The following is an 18,744-nucleotide window of genomic DNA, read 5'->3' as shown; positions in this document are numbered from 1 at the left end:
GTGTGATGTTGTGTCGTGTGATGCCATGTCGTGTGATGCCATGTCGTGTGATGCCATGTCGTGTGATGCCATGTCGTGTGATGCCGTGTCGTGTGATGCCATGTCGTGTGATGCCGTGTCGTGTGATGCCGTGTCGTGTGATGCCGTGTCGTGTGATGCCGTGTCGTGTGATGCCGTGTCGTGGGATGTGATGCCGTGTCGTGGGATGTGATGCGGTGTCGTGGGATGTGATGCGGTGTCGTGGGATGTGGTGTCGTGGGATGTGATGTGGTGTCGTGGGATGTGATGTGGTGTCGTGGGATGTGATGTGGTGTCGTGGGATGTGATGTGGTGTCGTGGGATGTGATGTGGTGTCGTGGGATGTGATGTGGTGTCGTGGGATGTGATGTGGTGTCGTGGGATGTGATGTGGTGTCGTGGGATGTGATGTGGTGTCGTGGGATGTGATGTGGTGTCGTGTGATGTCATGTCGTGTGATGTGATGTGATGTCGTGTGATGTGATGTGGTGTCGTGGGATGTGATGTTGTGTCGTGGGATGTGATGTTGTGTCGTGTGATGTGATTTTTTGTCGTGTGATGTCATGTCGTGTGATGTGATGTGATGTGATGTCGTGTGATGTGATGTGGTGTCGTGGGATGTGATGTGGTGTCGTGGGATGTGATGTTGTGTCGTGTGATGTGATGTGACGTCGTGTGATGTGATGTTGTGTTGTGTCGTGGGATGTGATGTGGTGTGATGTCGTGGGATGTGATGTGATGTCGTGTGATGCGATGTTGTGTGATGTGATGTGTGTGCGTATGTGTGCAGGTGAACTGGGAGCTGTGGTTGCTGGAAGATGCCAGTCGAGCGGAGCTTCCCGTCAACGAGAACAGCGAAGACACACTCCCTGTGGGCGTGGCCATCGATTACACCAACCAGGAGGACATACAGCTGTGTAAGAGCTGCTGGGATTGATGCCTGTCTACTTGCCTGATGTGTTTTTCTGTGTTTACGCTCCAAAATGCATGTTAAAAATACACAAGTTGGAGAGACGTTTACTGTGAACCAAACCGCTCTGAACACATGCAGAGCCGCTCTTCATGCCTTCGATCTCACGGTCATGATTGTATAAGATATATCGCCATTTCATTTTTAGGTTATACTTTATTTTAGTGTCCTTGTTACATCTACTTACTATAGGGATCTCCCAGTCACGTGACCCCTAGCAGCGTTTCAGCCATTTTGACGGAATACATCCGTCAGCTACTCAGTGGCAATGGATCTATTATTAGGGGTGGGCCACCCCTAATAATAGATCCATTGCCGTGGGTAATACTGTATATATTATTAGTTCATTATTATAGTAATAATATAATTACATAAAAACGTTTTGACATTGGGCTACAGTGTGTTAGGTAAATGCATTTACCAGTAACGTTACTGACTCTGAAGCTAACTGAGCAATTCCACGGCTCTCTTCTCTACTCTTTACTACTACTTTAATACTGTTTCTAGCTAATGTTGGTAGGTTTTTTTTCACTGCTACAAAAAAAACGTTAGAGTTTTGAAGCTTTGAACTAAAGAGTGCAAAGCTGTGTTGAGTCTGAAGCCAAACAGTAACACCGCCATCAGCGTTTTGACTGTTTATTGCCGCCAACCACTTGTTTCTCCGTTTTGTTTCTTTTGGGATACGGTATAAAGATATTCCTTTTGTATGATCACGTATCTGTTCGCATCCAATTGCACAGCATCGCTCGGGCATGATAGAAATATTTCGCGACGAGCTGTATTATCACCGGCGGTATAGCATTTTCTATTCCATCAAAATGGCTGCTCCAAATGGCGTGACGTCACGCGGGATGTCCCTATAGTAATAACAGTAAATTATGCATAATTACATGCAACTATCCCTCAACCAAACCCTAATCCTACACTAACCCTAGAGTAAGTACATGTAGTTACTCAGTACTTATGAATATATAATTAGACTGTAACAATGTAACCTTAAAATAAAGTGTAACCAAGTTTTATTTCATTTAAATTTCAGAGGGTGAAAGTACACACACACAAATTATCTTCAATGGGTCAAAATGAAAAATATCAACATAAACCAGGAAAATGCACACACTGTTAATAACATTAAATTGTGCAGCCACATTTGTTTATTGTAATGTTACTTTGTTTAATTAATTAGCTTTTCATCAACTGTTGATGCCCCGTTTGGGGGTTTTAAATAGGGGTGGGGTAAAAAATCGATTCACAAATTTAATAAAATAATGTCGTTTCAAAGAAGACTGCGGCAGCCAGACAGTTTAGAGACGCACTGATTTACAACGGAACAATCATTATTAATAAACGTATACTTGACAACAGCCGTTCATATCAATATCTTAACAAATAGCCTTAAATAATGTTTAGTTTAGTAGGTCAAGCACGTCAAGCTTTTCTAGCGATCGTTCTGTGTACAGGTTGGCTACTATGGTTTTTACATACAAGAGGCACGTTAAAACAAGGACGCGCAAGCAGTTTTCTGCGGTAACGATCAAATACCCGCCTATAAAAGAGAATAAATTTCCTGTATCTGAAGCTAAAGTAATAAATATTGAGAATGCAATGACCTGTATTACATACCTCTGACTCCACACGATCGGCCACTGATCAGGACTGCGTTTCCCCATAATCTTACATTGATCGTAGAACGATTACCACCAATTCACACTTCAGTCGGGCTGTAACGATATGCGATATGAAACCGAAATCGCGACACTGATCCACGAACTTGTGTCGCGCTGTGAGAAGACGAATCCCAGAGTTATCCTTCCCTTCCAGATCCTGCGCTACCACATCTTTAAATTACTATTAGAGAGAGCAGAGTCTCTTTACACGCTCAATTAAAGTGAAAACACGCTTTTGATGGCCGAAATAAATATGATTTCACACAAAAAGTGCCCAAAATACACAAATAAACATATCTAGTGAGTTTTAACAAGAACTGGAGTAGAAAAACAAAAGAAAATGAAGACTCACAAATATTTATAGAAGATTTAACTGTAGGTTTTTCAAATGTTATTTAATAAAAATGTTTTTTTTTCCCTTCAAAATCTCTTTTTTTTTCTCTCCTCCAACAAAAGAATCGAGGTTTGTATCGAATCGTGGGTCAGAAATCGTGATACGAACCGAATCGTGGGTTTGGTGTATCGTTACAGCCCTACAACTTATGCTTTTGGGAAATGCAACCCAGATCCAGATGATAGTCACTTACTTTCATAGATATGTCTCTCGACTTGATGCTCACTCATTTTAATAATGCAAAAGGCTAGCTTAAATTAACGCAGTTATGAGGCGTGTATTATTCAAACAAAATAACTCCCGCTCGATTGGGACTAAGAGAAATCTGCTGTTCGGTTCTCGATTTTGAATCAAATTTCAATTCGATATATGCGTAGATTTGATCATAGATTTTAAATCTACGCATATATCGAATTGAAATTTGATTCTCGATTTTGGACTGAATCGTGACCCCAAGAATCGAGTCGTGGGATTCCAAAAGATTCCCGCCCCTAGTTTTAAACATTGTGTTGTCACAGTTCTGGTTTGCCTGTTGTAAAGAGTTTTGTTCCTGTGGTCCTCAGCTGATGAGAAGCGCTTGCCTCCGGCACCGACGCTGATGCTGCTGTCTACAGACGGAGTCCTGTGTCCGTTCTCCTTACTGAACCTCAACGCCAGGGCGAAACAGCTGAGCGTTCCTGCGATGCCGCTGCCCGAGGACGGAGAGAGAGCGCCTGCCGCCCGTAAGACCTCAGATACGCCACTCGCTGAAGGCCCTGATATACTCTCTCGTTCTTCACTTAGGGGAAAAGCTTGTGTGAAATACCTTTGCTGCGATATCCTGACCAAGTTCACATTTAGATGAATATGTAAATATCATAGACTGTGAAAAAATATGTTCGTAGTGTTTCTGAAGAGCGTTTCTGAAGCCCAAAGTGGGCGGAGCCGGCCATCGCCATCTTGTCCGCGCGTCACTCCCGGATAAAAGAACATGTGCAGCGAGGCGGATTAGCTGAGGTGATGTGACGCTAACACTAGCAGACAAATGGCTAGTAGTGACATCGGCGGCAATCCACATGTCACTCAAGTGGCCACGCCCTTAATTATGCCGAACTTTAAGGCTTAATATAATTTAAACGGATGAGTTATAAAAACATTCACCCCCTTCACAGTCGTCATGAAGGGCAAAATTAGCGATATAGACCAAAAACACTTTTTGCACCGGGCTGTAAACGGGTCTATGAGGGTCTATGGGATTGAGTCTCTTCTGCAGCCGGTCTCTAGAGGCCAGTGGAGGAACTGCAGTTTAATCACTTTGATTCAAGAGAGAGACCGGAAGGTTGCCGCTTGGTAAATATGTGCTGTGCGCTTTCCTCTCAATAACAAAGTAAACACACCACAAAAATTAAAAACAGTGTCAGCGTCGCTTTCAATTAGAATTAAAAGTTCAGTGTCTACTATAAAGCAGCTCTAAGTGTTCATGTTTGAACTCGACAGACTGAACATAAGAAATGAACCAGAGAAGATTTACAGCTCAAAGAAGGCGGAGCTTCAGAGCCACACCCACCTATTATTTAATCGGCCCGTTGACCAATAGTGCATTAGTGCCCGCCCACTTTTTTTGTTGTGTTCGTTAAATCATAATTTTTTAACCAAAGCAAACCAGCTTCAAAGGGAATCACAGTACAAACTTTGATTTCAAACTAAAAAGTTTTTAAAAATGGGACACAAACAATAACCAATCATTTAAAGTTGTTTATTATATCAATAGAAGCAATAGATTTGAAGTGCATTGCAAAATGATAATATATGTAAATATATACCGTATTTTCCGCACTATAAGGCGCACCGGATTATAAGGCGCACCTTCAATGAATGACCTATTTTAGAACATTAACTGTATATAGGGCGCACCGGATTATAAGGCGCATAAGATACTGCAGTCAAACGTTTGACTGGGTTTGCGTTATGCATCCACTAGATGTGCCAAAGGGAATGTAGCGAGTGTGCGGCGCCGGAGGCGGGGCGTTTATTCGTAAGCGTGAGCGCGCTGGGGCGGGCACGTAACTTACATTCCCAGCCTGACTCATATGAGTATTCATGTGCGGCGGCTCGCTGACAGCAACAGCTGCTGTTTTGAATGAGACGACCCCGTATCTGTGAAAGGGGAACGTTTTATGAACATTCTCTGACGCGCAAGTAGCGCCGGGGACAGTGTGTTTGTTCGTATGTCTGTTAGTAAGAGTGAGCGCTCGTGAGCGGGCACGTGAATTACACACATAACCTGATTTATACGAGGTTGAACTGGCCGTGTGAAAGAGCGGCCATAAGATGGACACGAGCGCGAGTTCGCGGGCGAATTTAATAACGCGGAACGTAATTAACCAATTAATTAATCCATATATAAGGCGCTCCGGATTATAAGGCGCACTGTCGTTTTTTGAGAAAATTAAAGGCTTTTAAGTGCGCCTTATAGTGCGGAAAATACGGTGTATATATATATAAATATATATATACACACAAATAATAAAGTATTTTTTGCAGTATAGCTGATTATCTCTTTATTACACTTTATTACACAGAAATGCTCTGATTGGTGGGATTTTTTCAGCCTCATGGGTAATATAGTTTTTCACCATTAAATCAGGTTTTAAACATGATTATCTTAAAAACAAGTTAAAGCAAAGAAGGCTGATGACTTGAACACAAGCGTATTCCGTTGATTAACGTCGTCGTAGCTCACAGTAGGGCTGTCGACTTTAAAGTGTTTGTTAAAAATAAATTTTTACTTCCAGAACCGACTGCTGCGCTCGATAGTAGTTCAGAGGTGTTTACCAGCTGGAGCTAACTTCGTCTTGGCCTGATTTTGTTCGCAATGACTTCACACCAGTTCGTTCTTTGATTTCATTTGAAGTATATCAGGGCCTTTATTGAGCTCTGAATCAAACCTACAGGCTGCTTTAATGTTGATTAGGGCTGTCAAAATGGCTGAAAAGCTAAACTCCATTTTTTAAATGGAAAACAATCCACTTCTACTCACTACATCTACATATTGTTCGTCGAAATCACCAGACGCTCGACTTGATCTGAGCGAGTGCTGAGCGCTTTCTGTTGACGATGTTTCCAGCTGATGAAACGCACACTCAGCTCTGACCGATTTGCAGGTTTGGTCAAGATCAAGTGTGTCGTTGCACTATTTTTGTCACCAACTGAGAGGGCTTTCACCAGGAAGAGCCTTTTCCCGCCATTTTTCACATTAACAACGCAGCCGCACCTGCTGTACTGGATAAGCTAACAAAAACGCACCACGTCAGTTACGCCGTCATCATGTCTCGCGCGCCTCTCAACACACCCAACATTCGAATGCACTTTCTTTTTTTTCAAATTTGAATTGTTATTTGACAGCCCTAATGTTGATAAATTTATTTCAGTTGTAGCACTTTAAATCTATTTTAAATCTTTTGTTTCAGAGTCGTCCTTCTCTCCTGCTCCTGTTTCTGCACCATCCTCCATCTTCCCATCGTTCTCCGCACCTCCTGGCACAGCCCCGCCCCCAGCCTTCACAGCCCCGCCCCCAGCCTCATTATCATTTACAGCCCCGCCCCCAGCAGCCTCATCATCTTTCACAGCCCCTCCCCCAGCATTTACACCCCCAGCCTCATCATCCTTCACAGCCCTGCCCCCAGCCTCATCATCGTTTACAGCCCCGCCCCCAGCAGCCTCATCATCCTTCACAGCCCCGCCCCCAGCGGCCTCATCTTTCACAGCTCCGCCCCCAGCAACCTCATCTTTGGCAGCTCCGCCCCCAGCAACCTCATCTTTCACAGCCCCGCCCCTAGCCTTTACAGCCCTGCTCCCAGCAGCCTCATCATCCTTCACAGCCCCGCCCCCAGCCTCCTCAGGTCCGCCCCCTTATCCGTCATCCTCAGGTTTCTCATTCTCTCTTCCTCCTCTGGGATCTGCCGCTCCGTCTAGCTTCTCTCTCGGCTCCACCTCGGCTGGTTTCTCCTTTACTGCTCCCAAACCTCCCTCCTCCTCCGACGCTTCTGCCTTCTCCTTCTCTTCCTCCGCTCCTCCTCAGCATCTTCCCACTATTTCTCCCATCATCAGCGGCCCCAAAGCCCCGGCGGAGCCTGCAACGCCTGCCGTCAGGATGAACCTCACAGACAGGTGAGCACCTGATCCGTAAAAAGTATGTGTGTGACGTCACCCGTAGTGTTTCTGAAAAGCATTTTTGAAGCTCAAAGTGGTTGGCGCCGGCCGTCGCCATCTTGGCCGCGCGTCACTCCCGGATAAAAGAACATGTGCAGCGAAGCGGATTAGCTGAGGTGACGCTAACGCTAGCAGACGAACGACTAGTAGTGATATCAGTGGCAATCCACCTGTCACTCAAGTGGCCACGCCCTTAATTATGCAGAACTTTAAGGCTTAATATAATCTAAACGGATGAGTTATAAAAACATTCACCTCCCTCACAGTCGTCATGAAGGGCAAAATTTTCGATATAGACCAAAACCACTTTTTTCACCAGGCTGTAAACATGTTTTATTCTGCTGTAAAGTTGGGCATTTTAACATGAGGGTTTATGGGATTGAGTCTCTTCTGCAGCCGGTCTCTAGTGGCCAGTGGATGAACTGCAGTTTAATCACTTCAGTGTTGATTTCTCTAGAGATTGAAAGGTTGCCGCTTGGTCGGATCTCAATATTTAATTTTCTGGATAATCCTGAATGATTAAATGAGCATTTGGCGTGTTTTGCGGCAGGTTTTCGGCGGTGGACACCATAACGTCGGTCCCGACTCCTGCCCAGCCGTTCTCTTTGACCTCGACACCCAAACCGGCACCCGTGGAGGTCATCGGTCCGACGGGACCAGCGCTCAAACCAACCGTCCCTGCAGGTACACGCTCACATTCCCAGCTCCTCCTTTATAAAAGGCAAGTATGATCGGCTTTAAAAGTGCAGTGTGTGATTTTTAGCAGCCTCTAGTGGTGAGGTTGTGAATTGCACCCAACAGAAGTTACAGTGACCGACAGGAAGTGATGTCGTCGTCTGAGACAGCAGAGAGTAGCCAGTTCAGCAATAAGGTTTCTTTACAAAGATAAATTAAGAAATTATTTTTACTTAATTATTCAGTAAAATTATATGTTATTGCGAATATTATTGTTCCATGTTCATCATAGCGTCAGTGTTTTATTCGCTGACTTTAGCAGCTTCTTTACACGAAGAGCAACATAGTGACGAAACGCGTTTGTCCGTTCAGGGCCACCGTAGAAACATGTCGATGTAAGGAGAACCGCGGTGTGTGTAGACAGAAACGGCTCATTCTAAGATAAGAAAAACATAACGGTTCATTAAGTAAGGTCTTTATACACCACTGAAAACATAGTTATGCGTATGATATTGCATTCGTCAACAGATCCTCCTAAATATTACACAATGCACCTTTAAATCCATGGATTTATTCCTACGTTAAAAGTGAGAAACAAATGGGGATTTATGAAGAGACAAACTGATGTTCAAGGTTTTTTTTATTGTCATTCCATACACACTTTAACATGAAGGAACGAAGTTAAGTACTAACAGTGTTCATACAAGGTGCTTAAAGTATGGAATTTGACTTTTTTGAAATTTAAGATCCTGGAAAACCCTTGGAAACAGCCATATTTCTGAACAGGTACTTGAAAAGTGCTTTACTTATTTAAATACAATATGTGAAATTTAATTTTTTCGAAAAAACACGAATACAATCTTTTCACAGAAAATTACACTGCAGTCCGTCTGATAAACCCCCATTAGACCTTTTCTCGATACAAAGTACACCAACATTATAATATAAAATATTATTTATTGGACAATAATAGCCATTATGAAAATTGTATTCAATATATATCATTAAATGCGTTGAAAGTTGTATTTTGGATGCTTTACATCTGTTATTTGAGTTTTAAAAATCCTTAAATACTAAAGATAGTATTGATAATTGATATGTGTGATCTCTGAATGTAGTCTTTGAAAACCAAAAAAGTAGTGCTTAAAGTCCTTGAAAGGAATTTCTTTTTACCCTGTTTTGTATCAATTTTTTATCAATGTTGAAAACAGAACGAATCTGATGCATTTTACTTGTCATGATTCTTTGATGAATAGAAAGTCCAAAAGAACAACATGAAATAGAATATTGTTACATTATCAATGTCTCTACTGTTGATAAATTAATGCACCCTTGCTGAATAAAAGTATTAATTTTCTTTTGTTATTATTAACTTTTGAATGGGAATGCAAATCATCATATTATAGTGATTTCTGAAGGATCATGTGACACTGAAGACTGGAGTAATGATGCTGAAAATTCAGCTTTGATCACAGGAATAAATTACACTTTACTATATATTCACATAGAAAACAGCTGTTTTATATTTCCTTGAGCTGGATATGATGCGCTTTGTGCTTGAATTAAAGGTAAACTGTTCATAAAGTGGGATTCATTTAGCAACATTTTTATTCATATGGGCATTTAAATAAATCCTAAAAAATTAAAAAGTCATACTTTCACATGTTGGATCATTCTGTGAATGTCTTTATAAATGTGAAGCCCCTGGAGCCATGATGATGATGATGATGATGATGATGATGATGATGTTGTTGTGTTTCAGTGTTGTCGCGCAGCGCCGCTCCTCCAGCCGCTGTGCATAAACCGGCCTCAGTCGCCACTCCTGCGTCTGCGCAGGTACACCACCAAACATCACCAAACAGGCCTTCACATTCACTTGTTTGCTCACCAGTCACTGTGGCTAGTGGTTTTTAATATCATCTCAAAATTTGGCAGCAGGATTATTATTATTAGGCTGCTGTCACTTTAAGACCTGATGCACGGATCCAATATACTGTTACACATGCGTTTTCTTTCTCAACTGTTTTTGACATTATTTTGTGCGTATTTGACTGTTAAAGTGCAATAAGCAGCGAAACAGAACTCAGTTTAGTACTGAGAGGTGGCAAATTACAAACACTCTAGATAAATTCAATATAGGCTAAGAAACAAATGTAATAAACGGCTTTCATTTTTCCTGCAACAGTAAGTGTATGTAATAATTAGTGCTGGGCAGCGAATAATCCCATCCAATATAAAAGTGTGTTTTTACATAATATATATGTGTGTGTGCTGTATAATTATTTTGTATATATAAATACACACATATGCATGTTGTATATCTTTAAAAAAAGTGTTATTTATATATCAAATATTTATAAATCGATAATATAAATTATGTATAAATATATGAATGTATACATACATGCATTTCTTAAATATATACATGCATATGTGTGTATTTATATTTACAAAATAATTGTACACAGTACACACACATATATTATGTAAACACAAACTTATTTTGGATGTGATTAATCACGATTAATCGTTGCCCAGCACTAGTCAAAATAAAACTGCATAGTCTTCACAGCATTAATGAAATATACATTGATTGTTATTAAAGCCACAAGTCATCTTTTTTAGTTTGATTAACATTAATGAATCAGATAGCAGCAGGATTACTATGCTGTTGTCACTTTGAGACCAAAGGCACGAATCCAATATGCGTTTTCTGTCCCAGCTGTTTACCTTCACTTAGAATAATAAGCACCTTGTGTTTTTGCACTGGCAATGGTTTAAAAAGCATGAAAATAATACATTTTCATGATGACGAGAACATCAATGTCATGTGAGCATAACCATGATAGAGATGATAATCAGAAACCAGCCATAGAATGATGAGCACTGCAGCGCGACACTAACCATCTGTGTGTGAAAGAAGAGTGTGGAGACATTTTATTCCTCACGATCATAGACTGATCTGACCGGGGTGTGATTTGTCTTGCAGGTCGTGTCTGTCAAAGCTCTGGAGAAACAGCTTCAGCAGAAGAAGGAGTCGGACCCCGTGATGACAGGGATAATGGAGGAGGTACAGGCAATGATCACATGCTCATGTTTAGAGGTGGGGGGGGGGGGGGGGTGTATTCTTAGATGCATCGCGGACGTGGACAATTGTGAAACGAATCGATTTTCTAAATGTTAATTGATAATAGGGGTGTCAAAATTAATCGTTTCTACAATGCATCGCGATGCAGACGAGGACGGTTCAGTGATAGACCATAACCGATTATAATGTACTGATGCTTTTCTGACGTCATTTATCGCGTGTGTGCTTTGTCGCGGTAGCATACACTGGCAGAGGGAGGAGAGACGCGAGTAATTAAAAATGCTCCAACTACTTTAAAAGCCTACATCTGGGTAATGGGTGTTACGGTTACTGTATAACCGTGAGACCGACGGTTATAGTTGAACACCGTCATTAGAACTCTATAACCGCCAAAACCTTATTAAAATATTTTTTACAAACCTTTTTTATCATAGAGAATGTTTAAATACTAATATCAGCTTACGAGGGAAACGGAGGCGGAGTTAGTGGTGCTGGGTCTGTGCCCCTTTACCGATCAGAGCGCGCGCTGACACGGAGTAAAGCCTTGTTTATTCTCGACGCGTCCGCACGAGATACGCGCGGCAAAAATGATACGTTGGGTGCGCAGGACCGGCAAGACCCCATTTCGCTTGGCCGTGTGCACGGCTTTTTTTGTAACATCCGAGGTTGAATGACTTCCAGCCGAATCTGCCCGAGCATGTACGTCTCACCGCACCGGCACCCAGTTTGCGCGTCTAAATTGCAAAGTTCATTGCAACTTTTTTTTTTTAAGGTTTTGTTTACTGTGTTATTTATTTAAAACAAATCACGTTCATTGCAAAGTTTTTTTTGTTTGTTTTGTTAAGGATCTGTTCACTGTGTGTGATTTCATGTAATGGAAAGCACATTCACTTCTAGTTGTCTTGCTGTTAATTTTAAATCAACGTAAAGCAAGTAGCTAATCAGTTTCTGCTCGTTTATTCAAACTAAGTTGTACTATAACAGACGAACGGTTATGTTACGAATCGTTACATTTGACTCACGTCATAACCGTCATCACCGATTCTGAAAACGGCACACCACTACATCTGGGCACATTTCAGCTTTTATGAACACCCTGGTGCACGACCTGGAGAATACACACACTGTGTGCGCTCATGTCACACACAAATATAACATGCAGGAGGTAATACACTAACTTGATAGACCACGTTAGCCGTGTTCACCGCGAGCTGTTAGCGCCTGCAGAGTAAGATGAGCTCCAGCGTCACACAAATCATCCGTCCGCCACAATAATGCTCTCTGATTAAGTATCCGCACCCGACGGTCAAATTACAATTATTCTGTGTCGTTACACGTGATTATAAATGGATGTTCGTCACTTCAACAGCGACTCGGCGACGGTTGATACACTGATGAATGAACGCTGCTTTTAAATGAACATTCCTTTACAACAAAATTGATTTGACACAATTAAATTTTCTTCATGTCATAAACAGGCTTTACTCCCTTCAAACTTAAACTGGAATGTCACTGTTTCTGTCGCAGCGACTTTCCGAACAGGCGAACACGCACACACACATCACTTTTGAAGTAAAATTGAAAATTGCAGATGCAGTGCATCGTAATGCATCGCCATATCGAATTGAACTGAATCGATGACATGATAATTGTAATCGAACCGAACCGTGAGACCAGTGTAGGTTCACGACCATAGTTGATAACGTAAAGTTGACGGAACGCAAAAGGCACCGGGACAGTCTGTGCGCATTAGAGACGCATGATGGTTGAGTAAAATCTCCATTAAAATCTAGCGTAACTTCGGCTTCTATGAAGTTGAAGGAATAAATGACCTGGACAAAATCCACACTTCATGCAAGTAGAGCTCCAGACTGAGACCAAATGAACGACAAGAGGTCGCACTGACAAGAGCTGCAACTTCTGTTACATACCAGAAACGGCAAATAAAACTACATTTATGCATTTGTCAGATGCTTTTATTCCGAGCGACTTGCGTTGAATTTCAAGGTTACACATTTACAATCTTAGAACTGTCTTGCTTTCCCTGGGAATCGAACCCATGACAGAGCGCTCTACTGTTTGAGCTCCAGGAAAGGTGTTAAACATAACCGCACTATTCGTTTAGCACGAGCTCAGAACAGGTTTTCTCGTGGGCCGATCTCAGTCACGCGACGCTGTTAATTATTACACAGCGCTGGGAGATCCAGTGAGAAAGCATTTGAATTCACAGCAGAATTAATAACATCGCAACGAGAGCATTCAAATTCAGCGCAGATTTATGTTATAAACCACATGTAAGATCAAACGGCGCAGACGTGGAAACCAGGACAACAGTAAAAGCTTCATCACAACTCAGAAAAGGCAAAGCGAATTACAAACTCTGTCGTAACATTTATTGCCAAATCACTTCCGTTTGTTTAATTAATAAAATGTATTGGAAGTAAATTCATTATGGATCATTACAAACACTTTGCTTTAAAAGTACCAAGTAGTCACACAGTGAGAAAAGAGAAAATCTGTATTAAAAAAAATTAAAAAATGCGTCAATAATCGGTTTATCGCATCGCAGCCGTCTGTCAAGTCTCCTTCATTTATACAGCGCTTTAACAATACACACTGTTTCACAGCAGCTTTACAGTGATAACAGGAGATTACAGTAACAGAGATTGTTCAGGCTTTACAGCAGATCTAGAATAAAGTTACTGTCCAGATAAAGTTAGTTTTGATTGATTCACTTAACTTATTAACTTAGCGGCCGCTAACACGACACCGTTCTAACAGAAAACCCTTAACGCTAACCTGTGAAAACGCAGACGGCGTGCACATGCGTGTTGCGTGTTTAGTCTATAGATATGCGTGTTTGAATATATAGTGCGCAGGCGTGTAATCTTTCTCTACATATTGACCTCAACAAACCACTTGTCTGGCCTTAAAAACTCTCTGAATGGATTTGAATCGTGAGTAGCCTCGAGATTCCCACCCCACTCAGGTCAGAGGTAGAGCCGATGATCACATGCTCGCATCTGATTGGCTAGTGGTGTTGACGCGGCCCTGTTCTCTGCTCAGATCGCACACTTTCAGAAGGAGCTGGACGATCTGAAGACCCGCTGCAGAAATGCAGATTTCCGGGTGGGAAGCACAGACGACATGAGAGACCTGAGGAAAGACTCGGAGAACTTCCACGCCTTCACTCTGGAGATCAAGGAAACCACGGAGGTACAACACACACTTAAAGGGACAGCGCACCCTAAAATGAAAATTGCATAATTTACTCACCCTGGCATTGTTCTGATGCCGTATGCCCTTCTTTCTTTTCGGACCACAAAAAGGAGAATCTATTTTATTATTATTCTTTAAAGGGACAGTTCACCCAAAAATTCTGTCAGTATTTACTCTCCCTCATGTTGTTCAACCCCGTAAGACCTTCGTTCATCTTCGCAACACGAATTAAGATATTTGTGATTAAATCTGAGAGCTGGATCACTCCTCCATAGGCTTCTAAGGGATTGAAACTTGTTCCCCGAAAAGTTATTAAAGACATCGTTAAAATAGTCCAAGTGACTACAGTGGCTCAATCTTAAGTTTATCAAGCGACGAGAATACTTTTTGTGCGCAAAAACAAACAAAAATAACGCCTTTATTTCAGCTATACATTTCCTTCTCTGTGGGCCTCGAGTGAGTTAGCGTAGTGTGATAGCGTAGTGTGATAGCGTAGTGGGATAGCGTAGTGTGACAGCGTAGTGTGATAGCGTAGTGTGATAGCGTAGTGTGACAGCGTAGTGTGACAGCGTAGTGTGATAGCGTAGTGTGACAGCGTAGTGTGACAGCGTAGTGTGACAGCGTAGTGTGACAGCGTAGTGTGACAGCGTAGTGTGACAGCGTAGTGTGATAGCGTAGTGTGATAGCGTAGTGCTACGTCACACGCAGGCTCACTATTGGCCGACGCTGGTCATGTGTGTGATGCGTGTGACGTACAACACAGAAGCGCTGCGCTGTTACACTAGTGAACTCACTCGACGCCCACAGAGAAGGAAATCAATAGTTGAAATAAAGTCGTTATTTTTGTTTGTTTTTGCGCACAAAAAGTATTCTCGTCGCTTGATAAACTTAAGATTGAGCCACTGTAGTCACTTGGACTGTTTTAACGATGTCTTTAATAAGTTTTCGGGGAACAAGTTTCAATCCCTTACAAGCCTATGGAGGAGTGATCCGCTTCTCAGATTTAATCACAAATATCTTAATTCGTGTTCCGAAGATGAACGAAGGTTTTACGGGGTTGAACAACATGAGGGAGAGGAATCACTGACAGAATTTACATTTTTGGTTGAACTAAATCAAGACTAAGAAAAATGTGACTTAAAGGGATAAACACAACTTGTGCGTCGGAGTGACTGGGCGTAGAGGTGGATAATGATGAGCTGTTGGTGTCACAGTGGTTGTGTTGTATGTTTGATTGTGCGACTGTTGTACGCAGTCTCTTCACGGGGACATTAGCGCGCTAAAGACTAGCTTGCTGGAGGGATTCGCTGGAGCCGAGGAGGCGCGAGCTCAAAGCGAGCTCAACCGAGACAAAGACTATCTCCAGCTTCTCTACAAGAAACCCCTGGACCCGCGGCGAGAGGAGCAGCTCAAGGTCTCCTCACACACACACACACACACACACACACACACACACACACACACACACACACACACACACACACACACACACGTTTGAGGACGAGATCATTAGGGCTGGGATAGTAAATCGATGATTGCATCACGATCCTCTCTCGAATCGATTCTGAGCTTAGTTTATAACAGCAAAAATCTTTTCTTACTTAGTATTTTTCATGTTTCCAGTTCAAATATCTAAAAATTCTTAAATCAAGATGCATTTACTAGATGAGTAAAATACCATACGATATTAATTCTTGATTTCTAGGGAAATAAATCAAAATTAAGTGTTTTTGCTTAAAACAAGCAAAATAATCAGACAATGAGGTGAGAAAAATAATATTGTTTCTATTTTAGTTAAGATTATTTTTCTTACCCCATTGGCAGATAATGTTGCTTTTTTTAAGCAACAAGTTTCAAGTTTGTTTTTATTAATATAGCACATTTAAAAACAGCAAACATGGTTGACCAAAGTGCTGAGCAAACACAAGATAAAGAGACACGGGCAAACCACACATTCATGACAGAAGCTCACAGTGAATTAAAAGCTAAAGAAAAAATGTCTGTTTTAAGAGAAGATTTAAAAAAAACGTTAGACTCTAGTGTTGATCTGATGTAAACCGGAACAAATCAAAACAAAAAGTGATTTGTTAACCAACAAATATCCCCAGAAAACAAGACATAATATCTCTTGATTTAAGAATTTTTAGATATTTGGACTGGAAACAAGACAAAAATACTAAGAAAGAAAAGCATTTTTTGCAGACAGCAACATGATGTCGGCCCAGATCCGGCCCACTTCTGGGCCGTGTGGATTCCTTGTGTACCAGATGTGGGCCGGATCTGGGCCGACACTATGTTGTCATATTTTCGTTCAATCAATGTTACACTTAAAGATACTTCTGACGTTTATCGATCATCCGTTTATTCATGTACACCATATTTAACCAACAACAACCGCACTTCTGGGAACTTCATAATAAGAGTCCCCTTTCCTCTCTGTAAACAGTCATGTGTAATCTTAAATATTCAGCACAGAGGTATACATGTGCATAAACACACTTTTAATGTCTTAAACTTTACACCTTACACACACCACTTGAACCTGCTATAAAATAATCATTCCTAAAGTTCGAAAAGGTTGAAGCGAAATACAAGGGTATTTGCAGTGGCCGTTTACATTAATCTCGCATCATAAAAGCATTCTGAGGTGCGAGTACTCTCTCAGACTTAGCCGAACGCACGATCGGTCTTCTTGAGCGTTTAAGCGTGCGGTTAAAAAGCCTAGAGCACCATCTGCAGTTAAAAACTAGCCTAGAGCGCCATCTGCTGTCAAAAACTTGCCTAGAGCGCCATCTGCAGTTAAAAACTAGCCTAGAGCGCCATCTGCTGTCAAAAACTAGCCTAGAGCGCCACATGCTGTCAAAAACTAGTCTAGAGCGCCATCTCAAAAACTAGCCTAGAGCGCCATCTGCTGTCAAAAACTAGCCTAGAGCGCCATCTGCTGTCAAAAACTAGCCTAGAGCGCCATCTGCAGTCAAAAACTAGCCTAGAGCGCCATCTGCTGTCAAAAACTAGCCTAGAGCGCCACATGCTGTCAAAAACTAGCCTAGAGCGCCACATGCTGTCAAAAACTAGCCTAGAGCGCCACATGCTGTCAAAAACTAGCCTAGAGCACCATCTGCAGTTAAAAACTAGCCTAGAGCGCCACATGCTGTCAAAAACTAGCCTAGAGCACCACATGCTGTCAAAAACTAGCCTAGAGCGCCACATGCTGTCAAAAACTAGCCTAGAGCGCCACATGCTGTCAAAAACTAGCCTAGAGCGCCACATGCTGTCAAAAACTAGCCTAGAGCGCCACATGCTGTCAAAAACTAGCCTAGAGCGCCACATGCTGTCAAAAACTAGCCTAGAGCGCCACATGCTGTCAAAAACTAGCCTAGAGCGCCACATGCTGTCAAAAACTAGCCTAGAGCGCCACATGCTGTCAAAAACTAGCCTAGAGCACCATCTGCTGTCAAAAACTAGCCTAGAGCGCCATATGCTGTCAAAAACTAGCCTAGAGCGCCACATGCTGTCAAAAACTAGCCTAGAGCGCCATCTGCTGTCAAAAACTAGCCTAGAGCGCCACATGCTGTCAAAAAACTAGCCTAGAGCGCCATCTGCTGTCAAAAACTAGCCTAGAGCGCCACATGCTGTCAAAAAACTAGCCTAGAGCGCCACATGCTGTCAAAAACTAGCCTAGAGCGCCACATGCTGTCAAAAAACTAGCCTAGAGCGCCACATGCTGTCAAAAACTAGCCTAGAGCGCCATCTGCTGTCAAAAACTAGCCTAGAGCGCCATCTGCTGTCAAAAACTAGCCTAGAGCGCCATCTGCTGTCAAAAACTAGCCTAGAGCGCCACATGCTGTCAAAAAACTAGCCTAGAGCGCCACATGCTGTCAAAAACTAGCCTAGAGCGCCACATGCTGTCAAAAAACTAGCCTAGAGCGCCACATGCTGTCAAAAACTAGCCTAGAGCACCATCTGATGTCAAAAACTAGCCTAGAGCGCCACATGCTGTCAAAAAACTAGCCTAGAGCGCCACATGCTGTCAAAAACTAGCCTAGAGCGCCACATGCTGTCAAAAACTAGCCTAGAGCACCATCTGCTGTCAAAAACTAGCCTAGAGCGCCATCTGCTGTCAAAAACTAGCCTAGAGCGCCATCTGCTGTCAAAAACTAGCCTAGAGCGCCACATGCTGTCAAAAAACTAGCCTAGAGCGCCACATGCTGTCAAAAAACTAGCCTAGAGCGCCATCTGAAAGTGTGTTTTTGTCACAGGAGATCCGCCGCTTGTACCAGTACGTGAAGTTTGCCATGGAGGACGTGAATGGCGTTTTAGACGTGGAGTGGGAGATGCACTTGGAGAAGAAGAAGAAGCAGAGGTGAGCGGATGGGATTATTGTGTTTCCTGAGAAGAGAATCCAACCATCCCTATTTTGGGATATCACATTTAAAAACGCTGGATGGAAACAGCAAGGTGGTTTTGATGATCAGTATGTAGATGTAGTGAGTAGAAGTGAGTGTGTGTGTGTGTGTGTGTGT

The 18,744-nt window shown here is 42.3% G+C and overlaps 1 protein-coding gene across 1 annotated transcript in view; it reads left to right on the top strand.

Moving 5' to 3' along the window:
- The window catches only part of LOC143749417 (nuclear pore complex protein Nup214-like), a gene marked incomplete at its 5' end in the record, with an annotated part of 91,947 nt that overhangs the window by 10,848 nt on the left and 62,355 nt on the right, over positions 1–18,744 (top strand). The window contains 9 exons of the mRNA XM_077241906.1: positions 808–934; positions 3,612–3,770; positions 6,498–7,197; positions 7,790–7,923; positions 9,677–9,750; positions 10,904–10,984; positions 14,069–14,218; positions 15,477–15,635; positions 18,481–18,584. Coding sequence (XP_077098021.1) covers positions 808–934; positions 3,612–3,770; positions 6,498–7,197; positions 7,790–7,923; positions 9,677–9,750; positions 10,904–10,984; positions 14,069–14,218; positions 15,477–15,635; positions 18,481–18,584 — 1,688 coding nt within the window. The remainder of the gene's footprint in view (positions 1–807; positions 935–3,611; positions 3,771–6,497; positions 7,198–7,789; positions 7,924–9,676; positions 9,751–10,903; positions 10,985–14,068; positions 14,219–15,476; positions 15,636–18,480; positions 18,585–18,744) is intronic.

This window comes from Siphateles boraxobius, unplaced genomic scaffold (genome assembly GCF_051911475.1).
Source record: "Siphateles boraxobius isolate OS27281-9 unplaced genomic scaffold, OSU_SipBor_1 246, whole genome shotgun sequence".
NCBI classification, from domain to species: Eukaryota; Metazoa; Chordata; class Actinopteri; order Cypriniformes; family Leuciscidae; genus Siphateles; species Siphateles boraxobius.
The sequence above is the reverse complement of the archived record's forward strand: the minus strand, read 5'-3'. Positions and strand labels throughout refer to the sequence as shown.